General features: G+C 48.4%; 5 protein-coding genes across 5 annotated transcripts; all 5 read left to right on the top strand.

Moving 5' to 3' along the window:
* Nucleotides 1-3,772: 3,772 nt before the first annotated feature.
* On the top strand, nt 3,773-4,596 carry FPSE_12038 (uncharacterized protein; the record flags this gene model as incomplete). The annotated part of the gene is made up of 2 exons (XM_009265155.1): nt 3,773-3,882; nt 3,939-4,596. The coding sequence occupies 2 exons, from the start codon at nt 3,773-3,775 to the stop codon at nt 4,594-4,596; spliced, it is 768 nt and encodes a 255-aa protein (XP_009263430.1).
* A 1,762-nt stretch (nt 4,597-6,358) lies between these two features.
* Nucleotides 6,359-8,113, top strand: FPSE_12037 (uncharacterized protein; the record flags this gene model as incomplete). The annotated part of the gene is made up of 2 exons (XM_009265154.1): nt 6,359-6,393; nt 6,643-8,113. 2 exons carry the CDS (start codon nt 6,359-6,361, stop codon nt 8,111-8,113), a joined length of 1,506 nt encoding a protein of 501 aa, XP_009263429.1.
* A 1,960-nt stretch (nt 8,114-10,073) lies between these two features.
* FPSE_12036 (uncharacterized protein) lies at nt 10,074-12,970 on the top strand (the record flags this gene model as incomplete). Its single annotated transcript, XM_009265153.1, has 3 exons — nt 10,074-11,132; nt 11,183-12,529; nt 12,587-12,970. 3 exons carry the CDS (start codon nt 10,074-10,076, stop codon nt 12,968-12,970), a joined length of 2,790 nt encoding a protein of 929 aa, XP_009263428.1.
* Nucleotides 12,971-13,746: 776 nt separating this feature from the next.
* FPSE_12035 (uncharacterized protein) lies at nt 13,747-15,467 on the top strand (the record flags this gene model as incomplete). Its single annotated transcript, XM_009265152.1, has 2 exons — nt 13,747-13,819; nt 13,882-15,467. The coding sequence occupies 2 exons, from the start codon at nt 13,747-13,749 to the stop codon at nt 15,465-15,467; spliced, it is 1,659 nt and encodes a 552-aa protein (XP_009263427.1).
* A 2,362-nt stretch (nt 15,468-17,829) lies between these two features.
* Nucleotides 17,830-19,308, top strand: FPSE_12034 (uncharacterized protein; the record flags this gene model as incomplete). The annotated part of the gene is made up of 1 exon (XM_009265151.1): nt 17,830-19,308. One exon carries the CDS (start codon nt 17,830-17,832, stop codon nt 19,306-19,308), a length of 1,479 nt encoding a protein of 492 aa, XP_009263426.1.
* Nucleotides 19,309-19,381: the final 73 nt, after the last annotated feature.

Genomic DNA, 19,381 nt, shown 5'->3' on the forward strand with positions numbered 1-19,381 from the left:
GGATGGGCGTGCAGCAAAGGTCTCGCGGGGCTTCAGTAAGACTGACGGATAAATCAGTGCGGTCGCAGAACAGAGGACCCACGGAAAGGTCGAAATCGGGGGTTTCGAAGTAGTGGAAATCGTTGTGCTAGACAAAGACGATCTGCGCCAAAGGAATCAATGCGATACTCGATTCGCAGTCTGTAATCTTGAACACTCGAGGTAAGGTCTTTCTTGTCCAAACAGAGGTGGTCGAAGCGGCGGACGTCAAGTCAGCCGTAACGCTAAGACGTGAGAGCACCCGTGGGTTGGCGGTCGATCAAAAGGCTCCAGTCGAGTTCCAAGTTGATGGTCAACGTAGCCCTAATGCAAATGATGCGAGACGACCAGTCGTCAGGCGACAAAAGCACAGGATGAATTTGGTTGCAAGTGTGGAGAGAGTGAGAAGCGAAGGAGTGTAAGAGAAACAGAGCAACAATAGTTACAGTAGCAACCGAAATAGAAACAGAAGAGAAAACAATGCCCTGCTCCTGGTGCTCGGAATGAACAAGGGCTCAGCACTGTACAGTAACCGCAAATGGCCGTCCAATGTCTATGCCTGCGCTTGCGCTTCCAGGCCCCGGGCTGAGTTAGGATAGGATCCCGAGGGTTGCTGATGGAAGAGAGTGTAAGGCAGAGTTGGGTTAGGTTAGGTCTGGTCAGAACGAAGGAAGCGATTGCCCACCCAACCTCACAGCATGAGTACGTCTTTGCTTGCTTGCGAGCGAGGGAGGATTGATGAGAGAGCCTAACGTTAGGACCTGGGGAGGCCGTACCCGGTAAGGTCGCCCGTTGGCACGTTCGTTCGGACCCAAGACCTGGAGCTGGAGGCGTTGTAGTGGAGCAGAATTGGTTGCGATAGTGCACCACACCACTGAAGCAAGCGCCTTGTGCACCAATCTGACTGGTCAAGCAGCGAGTCAGCGCCTGTAAGTCGGAGACAAGGACCCAATGAGACTCGTTTTCTGTCGCCTGCTTCTTTCCTAAGCGCTAGGAAGAAGGGAATTAAACTGTTCTAGAGACTTGACTAGTCGGGGCTGATGATGTACAACTGTGCAAAGGAGATGAAGGTGAACTAATAAAGTTGAAAGCGATGCACGAGCAATCAAATGATGGGACTACCCGGCTCCATCAAGTAATATGGGTGACATGCACGTTAATAACTTGCCTGGGTTGTTACTTGTTAGTCGCGGACAGTTACCAGATGAGGGGTAAATTGACTAAATTTTGTGTAGCTTGGGCCTACCTAAATTTAGGAAAAGGTGTCAAATGTCTAGACTCTCTACTACGTTGGTTGCGTCGTGCAAATAAGTCAAGGTCAAATATTGGTACTCAGCACAAGCAACAAATCTCCGAGTGTTTCCATCCAAGATCTAAACGTCTTTTGACATCATTTAACTAACGAGCTGATTATACTAGACTACCTGGTAACTCGTGTGGTTTGGTAGTAACCCAAGGATGTGAGATGCTACCATGCAACCCCTACCTTGTCTGGAGGAGCCGCACTTATCCTAAGTTTTTAACCATGTAATTAATTAAAAGTTGTACGTATATTCGATCAACAACAATCAGAGCCAAGGGCGCCACGATGTTCTCTGCTCTTCCTTTTCTGCTCTCGAGCCCGTGCTCAGTGTCCCTCGTGTTCCTCCCGGAACTGGCATCTTGCTTGCCGTCTTGCATGCGCATGCGCACACGTAGTCACATACATAATCAGCAAGACGTACGACGTCTCCCAGCGGGAGTCTTTGCTGGATGCCCACCCGGGCCGTTGGAACTTGATTCATCTATTTGCGGATAGGTAGATCTAGCTGAATCAAGGCAACCAGAAGAATTCAACTGGGTCACCGTGGAAAGCAATCTCCGCACATTGCATCGTTGCTGTCGCAATGGGATCATCCCGTCAACATCTCCTGGCTTCTCTGGAAATTGCCATGATTATGGTGCGCAGGATGATGAAACTAGACCCCGAAAGAAGCATAGCAGGGGCATCTAGATTGAGGTCGGTTACGTACCTAGGAAGCTGGAAGCAAGGCGAGGTAAAGCGAGACGAACAGGGCAACTCATGACATGGATCCTCCACATGTTATTACTGTCTTGAAGTCTTCATCGGGCTTTTGGGATCTTTATCCCAGGTTCTCTAGGTCTGGGGCCCACGATCTTGTCAACGGCCGAGGCTTTAATGACTGCAGATTACACATACATACAGTACATCAACACGAGATAATTTCTATGGTTCAATGAAAGGTGGTGTAGCGTAATTGGACGAGCAGGGTTAGTATAGGTGACAGCGATCTGCAATATTGCAACAATTGCAGCAAACATGGTTGTTCGTGGTGTACTGCAACGCGCTGTGATGGATGCAACGGGAACTTGGGAGATGCACTGGACCAAAGTTTAGAGAATAGAGAGTTTCTATAGAGTAGAGTAGCTAAAGTTGGACTGCGAGAACTTACATACCGCACAAATAGATAAGTTTACTTTATATATGTTATACAACCAGTCATTAATCATGCTTGCTTTTGTTGTCCCGAGCCAAGTCAAATCAATGTCTTCAGTGTCTTTTCAGTCTTCTCGAGGTTCTTATTCCTAGTAAGTTGGTCTCTGCCATGATTGGTTAACGTCAAAGCGTCGTTTGTTTCAGGTTATGCGGGCGTTTAACAGCCAATAGCTTCTCTCAGTGAGACTCGGGTGGAGATCTTCCCGCTGGGTCGATCCTCAGCAACAAGGAATCTCAGCCGTCTGACCACCCAATGGAATGGAGGGAAAAGAAAACTAGATACCCGAGTCTGGGATACCGAAATAAGCTCTGTAAGGTCCTGCTATCAACTTCGGTAAAATGCCTGGTTTATTATGTCTAACATGTCGTCAACGGCTAAGTATTCTTGCTGCCCCAAGGATACTAATGTCAGCTTCCTTAACGATATTGCAGATTCTATTAGATTCTGTAAGTGGTCTTGGATGCGAATTCCGCCTTAAAGGACCAAATTCCGTACCTAGTAGGTAGCGTCTGACGACATCGGGCTCGATACGGTCCATCCAGTAGTTCCTGTGCTGTGTCTTCACTTCACCGTGCCCTTAGCCTTGTCATGTCCACAAGGTCAAGTTATTGGAGAAGTGAACTTCAATAAAGCTCATAATTTCTCCTGCGAGTACTGGTAGGATAATATCCGCACTCTTAAAATAGCATGCATTTTTCAGAAGAAACGACAATGCTGTTGTTCTCCTCGCATCAAGCAATTGCTTCTTTCATTGATGTCTCAATAACTGAATGCTTACTCATCGTATGTCGCACCGTACTTTAGCCGACAATTGTGGAAACTAGCGTCACCTCGCCCTAGCTCGGCTTTTTAACAGCTTCACCACAATTCTCCAACCTCTTCTTCCTACAAAGAACTTTCTTCACGCGTCGCGCACAACCAAAGTAGAAAGACGACGACGAGATGATGGTGATTGTATCAACTTGATATTCAAAGTGTAAGTGACCACATGATTGATTGATTTGAGACACCAACAACCTTTCTATGATGAGTTTAACATATTGGAGCTGTCTGAATTTACTTTGCTGAAAAGACACTTTATACGCTTTTTTATCTGAAGATCGATTACATTTACTTCTTTGTCAATTGCTTCTATCTGAAGACAAAGTGCTGACATCGTTGCCTCATAGTTTATCGCGTCCTGCTCCTTTAGCATGCCACGCGCTTTTGCGCCCACCAACAATCTCGTTTTCTCGCCCGGCTAGGACCCTGAAGAGATGGAGGTTGCTAACGGTAGCTCTGCGGCCCAAGGCCAAAATGGCTCATCTGAAGGCAACAACGGATACAAACTGAAATTCTGCACTGTCTGTGCCAGTAACAACAACCGGTTCGTACATGCTTGTCCTGTGATTGGCAACATTTCGTTAACATGTCTACCAAAAGATCTATGGAGGCCCATCTCCGGCTTTCGCAGGCGGATTACCCTGTCATCTCCTTCGGCACGGGTTCTCTCGTCCGCTTGCCTGGACCAACCATTACCCAACCTAACGTATACCACTTTAACAAAACATCCTATGACAGCATGTTCAAGGAACTTGAGTCCAAGGACGCTCGTCTGTATAAGAATAATGGTATCCTGAATATGTTGAATCGTAATCGCGGGGTCAAATGGGGCCCGGAGCGCTGGCAAGATTGGCAGGTTGGTGTGCCTCGCCTGCAGCACGCTAAGGACCGTGGCAGCGAGGGTACCGAGGGCGGCCTGGTCGATATTGTCATTACATGCGAAGAACGATGCTGGGACGCCGTTGTGGATGACCTCATGAACAGAGGCTCTCCCCTTAACCGACCTGTCCACGTCATCAATGTTGAGATCAAGGATAACCACGAGGAAGCTGCTGTTGGTGGTCAAGGTATCCTGGATCTTGCCAATTCCCTCAACGCAGCAGCCCAGGAAGAGCGTGACGCTGTTGGCGCCTCTGCCTTCGACAACGGTTCTGCGTCGAGCAGAGCTACGTTTGATGAGCGAGTACCTGACATTCTCGCTTCGTGGCAGGAAAGATGGCCCAACCTGCCAGCAACCTGGACTGTGGCTTGGTTCTGATCCTCGTAAGAGCTCACTTTTTTACATGCTTTGGTGAGGTGACTGGACACCATACGATAACGACTTGAAGCTTGGGTACACTGCCACGTCCCAGGTGGCTTGACACCGTATTGTCAGATTATCTCGAAGCTCAAATGTTCCTGGTAGAAAGATCGGTAGAACAGACCTTCAGAGGACTTAGATGAGGGATAAGCTTTCTCGCTCCCAGTCGTAGACACCCGGACCTGGTCATATCGTGACGACTGCAGCACATACCCAGAGTTTATAGTTTGGACATTGAGGCCGCCAACACTACGGAACAGGTTCTTCCATCATATTCACCCGTCGACACGGACAGACAGACTGGGATCAAAGCCTTCACGTGCTGGGTCATGTACGGATGGACTTGTGGGAGACTGATATGTCATCCTTGCGACCCAACAAAGCCCACAAAACTCATATTCCACCGGTTCATCCGCTGCTATCCCTGATATGGGTTTACGATCAAGCAGATCATAGTGGACGGTTTCTTAGGCCCCCCACAGTGTATTAGACGCAACCCTATTATAGGCAGATGAATAATGTCGATCTTTGACCGGCTTCTCAAATAACATGAAGATTGTCCAAACTGCATCGATAGCGAGTGTTTCAGGAAGGACTGCTTAAATCTTAGCCTCAGGGTCTCGGAAAAGTTAGCACTCGAGGCATAAGAGACGAAATTAGTATCAGCGTGTACTGATCTAGGCTATACTCTTAGGTTATTCGTTATCGTATCCTAAAGCTTGGAGGTCAGCTTTTCTGTTAACTACTGGTTAGCTCGGTTGAATCGATGTCTACCCATTAATGCTGACGATCTCTCTAGGCATGTAGGGTTGAACGATTCATGCCGTTGAGATCCGTTTACAAGGAACGACGTTTGTACCTGATCCGTCGATAGCCAAGCATTTAATCTATTTATGATTTGTCAACTAGAAAAGAGGTGAAACTTAGATTCGTAGATCTGGATGACATCGAATGTCTTAGTCATACATACATATGTATCTAAGACTATGATCGTTAGTCGTTCAGGGGTATCGAGAGGCAGCCAGTTCTTGGGGCATTGGAAAAGATAACCACTAAGAGCACAATAGTTAAAACTAAGGAGTATACGTATTTATGTTACTTGGATAAGTATCTTCAGGGTAGTTATTTTCATATCCTAGAGGCACTTCCTTGTCACCCAGCTGCAAGCTGGTTGGATGATTTTACACGTTCAGTTCAAGGCCGCCTCACGAACACACAAGATCGGGATCCTAGACTAACAGACTAGACAGTCAATATGACGCCACATATTGAAGGTGGATTTGTGCAGATTGTCAATGATATTCGTTGCTAGTGTATGATATGTGCGAAGATAAATTGATCATCCAAGTGATGAAAGCTACCCTGGACTCAGTAGTAACAAGATCGCCAGAATCGATGCAGAAGAACACTATTTGATGGAGACTGATATGAGACGTCACTGTATCGACTGGACTCATGTTCTCTGTCCAAGGTCAGTACCAGTTGCTACTTGGTTTCTGATATGGACCAATAGCTCAGGTGCTATCTTCCTAGCTATCTAGTCTAGTAGGCAACAGAAAAGTTACTATCCTAAGTCATAGGGTATAAAAATAAGTAGTCTAAGAAGCCTGGTCTAAGTAGCATAAACTGCCCTAATAATTTTATCTCTTATGTCCCCAGCGGTCAATTTTTCTGATGCCCTGAGGCCTAGGTAGTTATTTACCTAGTTATAAGACAAAACATGCATTCGCATCCTACTCGCCCATCCGCGGCAAGGTGAGACGGTATCCCGCGGAAACCGCATTCGCAATATCTCAGATAAATACAATGAATAGCCAGTCTAATAAAGTTTATATCAATATAGCAATAGAATAAACCAGATTTAACTCTGAAGCTATTTTTTCTACTCCAGCAGCAGAATGGCATCACAAGGAAAGCCTAGGGTCATTCGGCCAATGAGCAACCTGTATGGCCTCTTTCAACTTCAACCTCCAATTGTATCACTGTACTAACTGTATATAATAGAGAATTGTATCATTCAGCCCTACACACTTTGCGTCATAGCTGTGGAACTGCTGTAACGTGTCGTTATGTTCTCCCAAAGCACCACACTGGAGGTGAACTCAAGACTGCCCAAGATGTCTTCCACAGGGCTGTGGCACTTACAGTGATCAAACATCCGATGTTACAAGTGGGAATACTGAATGAAGACTCGGCTATGCCATCATGGATCGAGTTGGACAATGTCAATATCAGTACACATGTGACTTGGGAAAAGACCCAACAACCCAAAGACTATGACGCTTCTTTGAAGGAAGCTATCGGCAGTCAACTCGACACTTGGTTTATCGATATTGAGTCTAAGCCAGGGTGGAGAATATCTGTTTTATACCCAGAAGGAGCTTTGGGGTCACTGGATGTCATATTCTGCTGGAATCATACCAACTTTGATGGTGTAGCAGGCAAGATCTTCCACCAGAGCTTGTTGCGTAATCTCAACGATTCCAGAGTTGCCAACGAATTGGATTGCCTTGAAGACAATGTGCTGCACCTGGAAAGTGTTGCAGAAAGATTCCCGCCGCCTCCAGAGAAGCTGGTCAAGATCCCTATCTCATGGGGATATGCTCTGTCTACTATCTGGAAAGAGCTGAGACCACCGTTTCTCGTATCGAACGATCCTACGCAGGCCAATTGGGCTCCTATTCGCGAGGAGCCTTATCGAACAGTGTTCAGGACCATTTCCATCGACGACGTAACATTGAAGAAGGTTGTCGAGAAGTGCCGAGCACACAAGACAACTATTGCAGGTCTTCTTCACGCCCTTCCCCTGGCTTCTCTCTCGCTACAGCTGGCCGAAGGCCAGAAGTATCACAAGAAAGAAGCCAAGTCCATGTATGCCATTACTGCGCTGGATATTCGTCGTTTCATTCCCACAAAGTCTGACGCACATCCTTGGCATGACCCCAGCACGACTATGGATAATCAGATGGCGCTTTGCGACCACATGTTTGACGAGAACTTAGTGTCAGAGCTTCGTATGAAGGCTCAAAGCGTGTCTTCAGATGAAGATGTCATGGCAAAGCTCGAGGACATCGTCTGGTCCGCCGCTGTTCAAGCCCGGAAGGATATCCAGCATAAACTGGACCAAGGCATGAACAACGAGCCCTTGGGCTTGATGGGCCTCGTGAAAGACTGGCGCACGCAGAAGAAACAGCAACTCAAGAAACCACGAGTTGGTGCTTGGGGCGTCTCCAACCTGGGTACAATGGAGGGAGAAGTTGAAGGGTCAGGGTCAGGGTCAGGCTGGAGTATCGAAAGAGCAGTGTTTCAGCTTAGCTGCGAGATTACTTCTCCCGTCTTTCATATCAGTTCCATGAGCGTGAAAGGAAAAGAGCTTTGTGTTGATATCAGTTGGCAGGAAGGTGCCATTGATGCTGAAATTGGAAACAAGCTTGCTTCTGACATGGAGGCCTGGTTAAGGTTTCTTGGCGTCTAGTGGATAGGAATGAGGACGGGGAAAATACGAGGAATATCAGTTTGGAATGTTTGAGGCTGTTATTAAGACCGGTCTCGGGCCATTAGACTATCTATCTATTTGAATTATAGGATATGAGAGCACAAGATACGGAAATTGGCAAGTCAATTTATAGCGTTTAGACCAAATCATAAGATTTATTTCTTATGACCTAAAGTTTAGAGAATACATACCATAAGCTTACCGATAATCTTTAGACAATTGATTCCAGGGTCTAGGTGAGGTTGAAGTCTTGGTCGTAAGCGAGGGTCCTTTAATGTTAAGGCAGCCAGGTGCATATCTTATGACTTTTCCCATAAACACTTGAGGCCTCTTATGATGAACTATAGTAGGTATACGGATACTCCGTGACAAACTCTTCATCCGTACTCTGTTAGTCGTTCATGTCATCTTAATTAGGTAGGCCATGTCATTCCGGGTTACAAGACCCGGGTGGCTGTGGTATCAAAGCACGTGCCGGCCTAGCTTTAAAGACCCGCGTATCCCAGCGCCTCGCTCGGCAACCCGCTAAGCTTCGAACGCTTGACGGGGGTCATCAGACGAATTAGAGCCGAGGAGTAAGCGGCGCTTCACTGGCTTTCAGGGGTAGGCGACAGCCCTGGAGCTAGAGGTGGTACAGCAAAGGCACAGTGCAATCAGTGGACCGGAGGCTTGAATAAGGTGTTCAAGCCTAGGCCCGAATTGCATCGAGATTGGTTGGATAGATGTGCTTATTTCCCGTTCCCCTTGCATGGATCATATCACTTGATTCTCTCAAGTTTTGGTGCGCGGCAGATGGAAGAAGCTAATTCGATACATACATGACTTGGTGATCAAGAGATGTTCGCTACTACTACATCCACGATAAAGCCGTGTTGACGAGATAACGTAGTATACTCCGTACTCTGTATCTGCATGTACCTTGCATGCTTGTTCGATCTCGGTGGACTCGAGAAATTAAAAACTCCTTCATCAACGATAATAATAAATTGCCAGACCAGGGGGGGAGACGTGGCCCATCTCCATACCTAGACATTCTGGACTCTGACCCCAGAAGGACAATGACCCAAGGGCTCATTTCCCGTCCATCAATGGAGATCTCGGTGCTCGTGCTGCATCTGCCCAGTGCAACCCACTTGGCTCGCCTTGGGGCAATCTACACAGTACGCACGCTACTTTCTGGAAGCAGTCAAGTTCCGTTGCGATGGTGTCAGTGGAGTTTAGTTAAGTTCAGGGGATGTGCACTGCACGGCACCCCGATTCAGTCTAAATCCAACTTGAACCCCCTTTTGGATCAACTTACCTAGTAGAATTGACGTTACTTTGAATTGGATGCGATTCAGTTGATCTGGGTTAACAAGTCCAATCCCTAAATGTATGGTTGATTGCCATTGCTTCTGCTTTGTCCCTCTTCCCTTTCCTTCCCTTCTCTCCCTTGTTAAGTTACTTTCGACCAGGAAGAAGGAACAACACCGCTGAGGCCAGGCTTGACCCGCAACGTCTTTCCCTGTAACCGTTACTGGACAATTCTTTTAAACCTCACCGTATCTTCTTACACCACTCCAATTGACACTTTTTCTCTACTCAATTACCACCACCCATTATCATCATCATCAACATTCCTTTCAACCATTGAGCCACACCCAAATCATCCGCCTTTGTCGTTTTCGGCCACACACTGGAGCTTGGCGCTTCCACAGCCCCTGAAAGACGCCAATCCTAATCCTGTGGGGGAAGGGATCCTTGGGGACTTGACCTATTGATTGTCAACTCCGAGCCTACTGTACTGTGCCTACCTACCCGGGCTGGCTGCATTCATTTCTCGACCTACCCCGTCTCCGTGTGGCGCCCATATGAGACAGGCGGCTGGCGTTGTTCCAGTTCCATCTCCCTCCAGCATCATCTCGGTTTCGCATTTTTTGTTTTTTCTTTCTTCTTGATCATGAGCATCAGTTTGGGACGCAATGCGCCGCTGTCCCCAATCTCTATAGGCGGTAATAGCGACTTTTCTGTTTCCAAGTACCAACCCGACGACGGTCCCTACCCCAACCCCAACGGTCGCTCCAATCTTGCATCGCCCCCGAATTCGGGCGGCTCCAACGGCGCCATGAGCATGAACGGTTTCCCAAACCCTCCTATGGGCGGCCCGGGCCCGGGTCCAGGTCCAGGCCAAGGTCCCGGCGGCCCAGGTCCTAGAAGCACAGGAGGGCCATCGCCGCCTGCTTCCATTGCGCGCTCAAGTAACGGTACTCAGCTCTATGCTCGCAGCGAAGGCCGTAACAGTGTCCGCGGCGACCTCGACGAGGCCGTTCTCAGTGAGCACTATGTTGCTCTTCGCACCTTCCTCAACACCCGCGATCCCAATCACAAACAACAACCGAATAAAGCTCGCGACAAGCTTTTGCGCCTTTCCTCAGTTCAATTCTATGAGCTCAGTACCGACGTTTTTGACGAATTGATAAGACGACAGTCCGCCGCCAGGGCACCTCCGAATGCACCAAATGGCCCTCCTTCGTTCCTGTTGCCCGAGAAAAACTTCCACCCCAAGCGAAACCAGGCCCGCCAAAGACTATCTTCCCTGGGCCCTCCGCGATTCCGAGACCTGGCTGCCGATGTATATCACGAACTTGAACGCAGATTTCCTCGCTTCGTGGGAGGCGACCTTGCTCGTTCAGGGAGCCCCATGTCCATGAGGGGACCAGGCACTCCGATCAATGGTAACTTCCCCCCAAGAGCTCAAAGCCGCATGAGAAGGCCTTCTGATGCCCCATCTATGAGAGGACCTGGGCCCGGACCTGGAGATGGTTATGGAATGCCAGGATCTCCGGGTGGCCAGAATGGCGATTACGGACGTCCTACACCGAAACAGCTCAACCAGAATAACACAATCGTTCCAAACAAAAGCATTATGCTCGAGGAGGATGACGAAGGTGAAGGATACGCAGACCAGGACCCCAATCGGGAGAGCAAGAGGAGTGCCGGTAGCGGTGTAATGTCAGAGGTAAGAAATTACTTGGTTGTTGCGCGCAAACAGATGCTAACAGGATACAGGCTGATAGGAAAGCCTTGGAGGATTCCCAAAATCAGGTACGAGAACTACAAGAGAAACTCGAAAGCATGGAAGATGCTTGGAAAAAGGAAAAGGATGAGATGAATGGCGCTTTGGACCAGGAACGTTCAAGAGCTGCTGCTATCAATCTCGAAAAGCAAGAGTGGAGCGATTTCCGGCTCAACCTCGAGAACAAATTGGCCGAGGCGCAGAACCTGAACGACTCGATGAAGCAAGAATTGCAGCGCGTACGAGATGATCACGAAACAGAGATTCAGAGACTCAGAGACGACATGGATGCACATCAAACAGAACGAAGTGTTGGGCCTGGCGCATCAGACTCTGAGCTTCAACGAGAAAACGATGAGCTTCGACAGGAACTTCGGGAACAACAGCAGGTCACGGATGAGGTCAGAAAAGAGGCGCAAGAGTTCTTGCTCGAGATGCGAGAGCTTTCTCAGCAAAGTGGCACAACACACGAGCGACATGCAGAGCTTGACAAGAAGGTCGAGAGACTTGAGCGTGAGGTCCACGAGTGGAAGAACCGTTACGCTGGGGTCAAGACTCAGCTGCGACACATGCGGGCAACCTCTGCCGGTCCTGGGATCGAACACGACGCGGCTAAGCACGTCCGCGAGCAGGGTTTCGTGGATGAGCGTGGCATGGTCAAAGATGTTCACGTCACCAAATTCCAAATCGCGATTGATGAGCTTCTGCAAAAGGCTCGAACTGAGGATCCAGAAAAGGTGGTTGATGCTATGAAACTTGTCGTTGTCAGCGTGCGCCGTATTACCAAGGATATTCAGATGCCCCAGACCGATGATGAAGAGTTCATCCAACAGCAGACCAAGTTAAGGTCCAAGGTGTCTTTGACCGCAAACAACTTTATCACGGCCTCCAAGAACTTTGCTTCCAGCGCTGGAATGTCTCCTGTTTCTTTGCTCGATACCGCAGCGTCGCACCTGGCCGCTGCCATTGTTGATCTGCTCCGTCTGGTCAAGATTCGAACGACTCCCGCCGAGGAGCTGGAGGACGACGACGGAACTGTGACACCTGCGGATTCCAGCGCTCTCTTTTCACCGGTTGCTACTGAACATCCTGTCAGTATCCAGGACAGGCTCCCGCCTCCCGCTCCCTTTCAAGGTCTGAATGGCATGCGAACCAGCATTGACTCGTCAGCATACAGCCCTCTGGGCTCACCTCGCCAGTCCGCCGAGCCATACTCTCATCAAAGGTCCATGTCTAAGGCCAGTGCGGTACCAATCGGCCTCGGGCAACCCGGTGCGAACAACCAATCCAACGGACGAGTTGCGCCGCAGCTGGATCCCCGAGCCGCCGAAGATCTCAAGGTCAGTGATCTTCACACATGATTATGTCAGTAACAGCAACACTGACAATTTCACCAGCTCTTTCTCGAGGAACAGAATTCTATCATGTCAACCGAAATCCAGAGACTTGTAAACACGGTCCGCGGAGATGCTGATATGCGCCAAATTTCCGAAGACATCGGTTCCATCAACGGCATTGTCAGCGATATCATTGCGGAATCGCAAGCATGTGGCCTTGGCGAGTCGGCGGCCCAGTTGGCTCAATGCCGGGCACGCCTACTAGAGTCTGCTGATCAGGGTCAAGACATGTCCAACATGGGCGTGGCAACCAACGCACACGAGTGGCGTATGTGGGTGCAGACATTACCACCCATTGCGTTCGGTCTGGCACGCGAGACCAGGGATCTTATCGGACTGGCAGACGACATGGCCAAACCCGGACGACCTGATGACTTTTCGTAATCACTTCATTTCTGAGACTCGGGACTTTTTTAAGCTTTACAACCCGGAATACGCTTTATACCCCCTGAATGCCAGTTTTGACACTGTATGAGCTATTTGCTGTCCTAATGTTTTGTCTTGGATTGGTCAATAATATCGGGATTGCGTTGAACGTATCTCGACGATTGAGCGGGTTGAAGAGAAGGAAGGAACATGCAGTTGGGTAATGTTGCACGTGGGAATGCATAGGAATGGCGTTAGGAATATTATTGATAACGCATGGAGGCAGACACGACCCTGAAATTCAGTATATAAGTGCGCCGGACATCAAGGAAGGATTCAATAGGGCTTTGGCATCGACCACAGCAAGTTGGAAGGGACACGCTCCAGTTCTGACAAGACTACACTACACGATGGACAACGATAATAGAGATAGACGAGAAATGGAATGTTATCAATTGTCTATGCTTATTATATTAGTTTCTTAATGGATCCTGGTCCTGAGTACAGACAGTAGACAGAATGCAAAAGTTTTGACACATCTTCTGATTCCTAAAAGACTTGCAATATGTAAGTAATATACGAAACCCTTCTTTGAATCTTGTCTAAAATCCACCTCGTTTGTTGATGTAGATGCGTCCAATTGCACTGGGACTAAGACCAACTCCACCGGTATTCCCAATGCAACAGCACTTTTGCAGTAGGCGTCATACATGTGCCAGTACAGGACCAACCCATCACGATCCCAACACACACATTCCCATTTAAACTATCCAGCCTAAGTGATACCTAAAACAATGGCTGACAACCCCCATGAGTTTCGCAGGAAGATTCTTCTCCTGGTCACAACGGGAGGTTTCACTCATGCAGGTACTGTAAATCCCCCCCACAAAATTGCCATGATCATCGTCACCACTAACAACAATTTACAGCCCCAGTCCTTGAAATAGGCGCTGTTCTTGCTTCTCGTAGTCATGAGATTCAATTCGCTACGTGTGCTGGCCAGGAGGAATGGACTTCTGGCTACCCCTTTATAAAAACGACTTATATCGTCGGTCCGGCTGCCACGGAAGATGACCTCGACCTTCACTACGAGAGGTTACGTCTCTGGCGCCACGAGCATGGCTTTGCTCCCATGATGGAGTCCAAATACTTCTTTGACAATTTCTGGACAGAGACTTATAATAGCCTGCGCGCACTATGCCAAGACCCCTCCACGAAGCCTGACTTTATCGTTGCGGACTTCTTCGCTGATAGTGCCGCACGGGATATGCTCAAACAGTTCAACATCCAGCTCGCAAGCGTCTGGCCCCAGATGCCGTATGCTATGGCGCCTGTGAGCTATCATCCGGGCCAGCCTGGGTTCCAGGTCGATGGGGCATTGACTTCTGAGCATACATCTTTGACGTCGCGATTCTGGAACGAGTTTGTGGTGTTGGCGGCGCTTCCAACGGTTATTCCTTGGTTGATATGGACGAAGCGCATGCGTGTCGATGCAGGCGTCAACTACAGCCATTCTCTTCTCCCCAAGCCCGATTACCTCGTTCTGGTCAATTCGTTCTGGGGGTTAGAAGCACCTAAAGAATTGCCGCCTCTCATGACACCCGTTGGACCCATTCTCAGCGACGAGTATCCTCCCCTGGATGAAGACCTAGCTCAGTTTCTAAATAGCCACGACAAGACGATATATGTGTGTTTGGGAACTCACGTCAACCTCCCAGGAGAAGAGCTAACGAAGTATCTTCTCGGGTTCATTCAAGCCCTAGACGCCGGGTCTATCAACGGTGTTATATGGGCTGTTCCTCAGAAACCTCGTGCCAACTTTGACACTTCAAAGACTTATCCTCTAGCGGATGGTTCGACCGTCAGTGTTGAAAGTCTTCTCAATGACGCGCACCCACACTTCCGCCTCCCTGTATTCGCGCCCCAAAGGGCCGTCTTGGCCCATCCCAATACTGTCTTATTCCTCACACACGGCGGCGGTTCAAGTGCCAATGAGGCTCTATTCCACGGCACACCGGTTCTTGCAGTAGGATACTTTTTCGATCAGCTTTGCAACAGCGCTCGCCTTGCAGCATCGGGTGTCGGCACGTCTCTTGACAAATCCTATCTGACACCGTCCTCCATTGCATCAGCCATAGAACATATCACAACCGACGCTGACGGGTCGTTTACCGCCAACGCCCGTCGTATGCAGCGCATAGCAATCCTCAACTCCAAGCGCAAACACCTCGCAGCTGATCTCATCGAGGAAGTCATGGTAGATCAAGAACTCCGGTTCCGCAATGGCGTTGAGCTGCGCCCTATGCATCTACAGACGGCGGATATGCGCATGCCGATATGGAAGGCCAGAAATTGGGACATGTGGCTCATTAGTCTGACGGGAATGGTAGCTGGCAGTGTAGCTAGTTGGTGGTTTGTTAGGGAGGGCTGGAGGAAGGTGCCTCTTGTGCTCGCAAGGCCATTGAGGTTTGGTAGAGGTTTTGCGAGAGGGATCTTCGACAGTCAAAGGTCGTGATAGCTCGGCTTAGTCTTTGATAAGACTGAATGTGCTGGAATGTATTATAAGATGTCAGGTCTCGAGACCGGCATCGCAAAAGCAAGCGCTTCTCTTCTCCATATAGTAGAATATAGACAAAAGGACACAGGCCAATCTAAAACATGTGAAATATGCTATCCTAAAGACCATCCTGGGAACTATCCTAGTGATTATCCTAGATATGTCCTAAAACCTTGTCCCAGATATTACAATAAGATAAACATTAGGATCCGCTACCATCATAAATATTCATTTTATCAAGACGTCTTGTACAGCTTCAAAATTATTGTACCATCTTTGTAGAGACGGTGATTCTTAAAGCCTGTTGTTCCTTCAAACGTAGTTGCTGATCGGTAACGAGTTCCCATGGCCTGCAATATGGGAGGTTCCCCTCTGGATCAGCATTAGACGCCAACTAGTTGGGTCAGATCATGTACAAAAAAACAGAAGGGGACCCTTCTATTGAATTACAGAACTAAAGTATAATTTTAGGCGATCTTGGGCTTGGGATTGGTTCAGTGAGGTAGTATTTGTGATACTTGATCTCGCCGATGGCCATCAGATGGGCTAAGCATTATGACGTAAGACATGGACAGTGATCCAAGAACTCGTCAAGGTGGCATCCAATATTGATCACACCTCTTACCTATGCTCTACGTGGCCCAGTTCTGTAGAATTGTTATAGCAAGCAATGATTTTACTGTCAACAATCGACAGCACGTACAGAAGATCGGGAGTACCTAGGCAGAGAAGGTGAGATTGTCAAAACAGGTATTTCTAATCATCCTTCGGCAACTCGTCAACAAAGACATTGTTTTCAAATAATGGATAATCAAAGAAAACGCTGTTAGTGTACGGATAGTCTATGTATCAAGACGGGCAACGACAGTAACAAAGTGGCTCTCTCTTTGTTTATGTACTATAAATTGTCTGCCCAGGTTTAGAAGTGCTACAGCAATGCAGTCGGCTTCTTTTCAGATGCGGGCCAAAGGGTTCCCCAAGCTCTTGTACTTAATATAAATTCGAACCAAGCTTTTTAAACTGATTGATAAAGATCCCTGTCATCTTTGTCCTGTCAACGTTGCAAGCGCAAGCAGGTAACGAAGATGGACGGGCCTTAGCGTGCCGATCATGCACTTGCCCTTTTATGGGTATGTATCACTTGCTTGTCCCCAAATTAGGTTGCGAAATGTGAACTATCACTACTACCTACATAAGACCAGTCAAAGTCAGCTCAAATTAGGAGCCATTTAATGAATTAACTGGTTCCTTGCTCACAAGGCCGGAGTGGCTGCTTGGGTCATTTTGCCCACATCCACGTAGACCTTTCGTTCGCTATCACTGCCAATCACATTTGCTCGGGAAGGAAATGGGAAAAGCTTGTTTCTTTAACAACGCCGCATGACTGTTTTTCATCTCTCGGTCATTGAATGATGAATCTCGGTCTTTATATTATACTCTCCCCTTTGTTCTCTTGGAAACCGTAACGCTGGTAACCGTTCCCATCCATTCATTGTGTGTCTTCTTGTCCCTGGAATTCGAGTTTCCCCGCGCTAATCGAGGGACCTTGCAGGTGGTTTGCCGCTAGAATCCAAGCTTTGCTTCTTTCTTTTGGACCAATCGTTTTTGGGCTCCCCGCTTGTTCCACTTTTAAGTCTTTTCAGTGGGTTGCTTTCTATTTATCCCTCCTGTCTATCTTTTCGGGCTGCATCCCATAGCAAAGTGCAGTGCGGGCAGGTGCTCTCCCACTGCGGCTCGTTTCTTTCAGTGGAAACTTGGGAGACAAAGGGAATGGAAGAAACATGGACGCTCTTTGGTGGTGGGCAGTAGCTTTGTTCAAAGTACCCCCTTCACGAAATTCCAGTGATGACCATCGATACTTTTTCCCCTTGCTACCGCAGGTTTGGACTAGCACTTTTTAAACTCTTGTCTTTCCGCCTTCCTACATTCAGGACCTCTTTTTCTACAGCACCAAATCAATTCCTCTGGATTCACTTCATTTGTTCTCTCACCTCAATTCCCATCTCGCACAAACAACACAGACATCGCGACCTTTATCAAAAGACGGTTAATACCTGGAACTCGTCTGCCTCTTTCCTAGGATTATCCGAATATTCACAATAGAAGCGCATTCATTGCACAGATTCTGGCCTTTCACCCAGTACCTACTACCTAGACTGTGAAACAGGTACCGACCAAGTGACTGACTGAACCAGGGTGGCGATTACGCTCACCTCTCACTCGTCGCCTACTTTTGCTCTCGCCCTCACTCTCCACCGTCAACCACATCAACTGTTTTTCCGTCCGTCGCAATCGCGAGACGGGCCCTCCCCTCGCTTCAATGGAGATTCAACATCCGTCGCATGGGTTTGCGACTCCTCGTCTTCAATTCCAGCACTCTTCGCCGCACCTTCAGCCGCCCGCGCCTGCGCCGGAACCTATTTCCGCTCCTCAGATTGTCAACGGGCAGGGTCCAATCCCCGCCAACTCACCAAACGTCATGGAACCAGCGCCATGTCCTCAGCCGCTCCCAATCACTGAATGTCCTTCTTCACTGCCAGACATCAATAGAATTCAACCATCTCTAGCCCCAGCAAATGAGCCTTTGCTTCCTCCCGAACTTGACCAAGATGATGCCAGTTCAATTCTGAGTGACCTGTCGTCAGAACTTGGTGAACCTCCTGCTGAACTTCCAACCGAACTTGATCCAATCGATTTTGACTGGGACGGCCCCAAAGGTCATGAAGTTCTGCGACTCAAACCCACTGTACGACAGTGGAACGATTTTTCAGCTAATCTTGCTTTCGCCCGAAGCCTCAAAGCTGAAAACAATGGCTGCTTCAAAATGGTTCTCCCAGAAGAGCTTCTGGAGGATCTACCAGAAAAAGACTCCCAAAAGGTTCCTGCAAATGCATACCGACCCAATCAGATCAAGAAGAACAGCTTCTGGCGAGTTGAGACTGTTTCCTCTGTGGGCAGCTTCAGCTCATCAATCACCGGTCCACAATGCAAGGTTTCTGCCACCCAGGCCATTGACCAGCTACGAAAGTTGTACCGGAAGAATGATCGCAAACAAATCCGCAATGTACGCTATCGAGCTGATGTCCCTGCATGGACTCCCGAACAGCGCCTCGAAGCTGGTGTTCCTGAGAGGAGCCCAATTTATCCTTTGAAAGGCGACAGGCTCGACAAGACCAAGGCCATCATCCCTGGAATCCACACACCTTATGTGTATGAATCAGGGCCTCATTTCGGGGCAAGCTTCCAGATACACGCTGAGGACTTCAGACTTGTTTCACTCAACCATTTGTATAAAGGTCGAAAGATTTGGATCGTGGTCCCTTCTACTGCTGTTGACGTTGCCGAGGAAGCTCTTGGACGAAAAGGCAAATGTTCCCAGTTCATGCGACATCGAGCCGAGTTCTTCTTCCCTCAGAAGCTCGAAAAGTTAGGCATACCCTTCCGCATCGTCGACCAACGTCCTGGTGAGACCATAGTAATTCTGCCCGACGCATATCATGAAGGATTTAGCACAGGGTACAGCATTGCCGAAGCCAAAAACTATGCGGATGATGATTGGACTACCGAAACATATCAGGAATGCGAAGCGAAGTGTAAGCTTGCCACAATGATTCCTGCGGATTTGATGCGGCCCTTGAATGACGGAGAGACCCAGCTTGACCTTTGTTCGGGTTTCGAATTGCTGTCAAAAGATACACCTCCGGCCACGCCACCAACAACACCGCCAACCGCAAATATAAAACGACGTCTCGATAGCGAAGGACAGAGAGTTGGAAATAACAAACGAGTCAAGGCGTAGAATGGCGCAGAGGGATTTGGTCTTCTCATTCACATACCCACTGGGAGTTGATAGTTTTTTTTTTTTTTTGGGG

Source organism: Fusarium pseudograminearum, chromosome 1, assembly GCF_000303195.2.
Source record: "Fusarium pseudograminearum CS3096 chromosome 1, whole genome shotgun sequence".
Taxonomy (NCBI): Eukaryota; Fungi; Ascomycota; class Sordariomycetes; order Hypocreales; family Nectriaceae; genus Fusarium; species Fusarium pseudograminearum.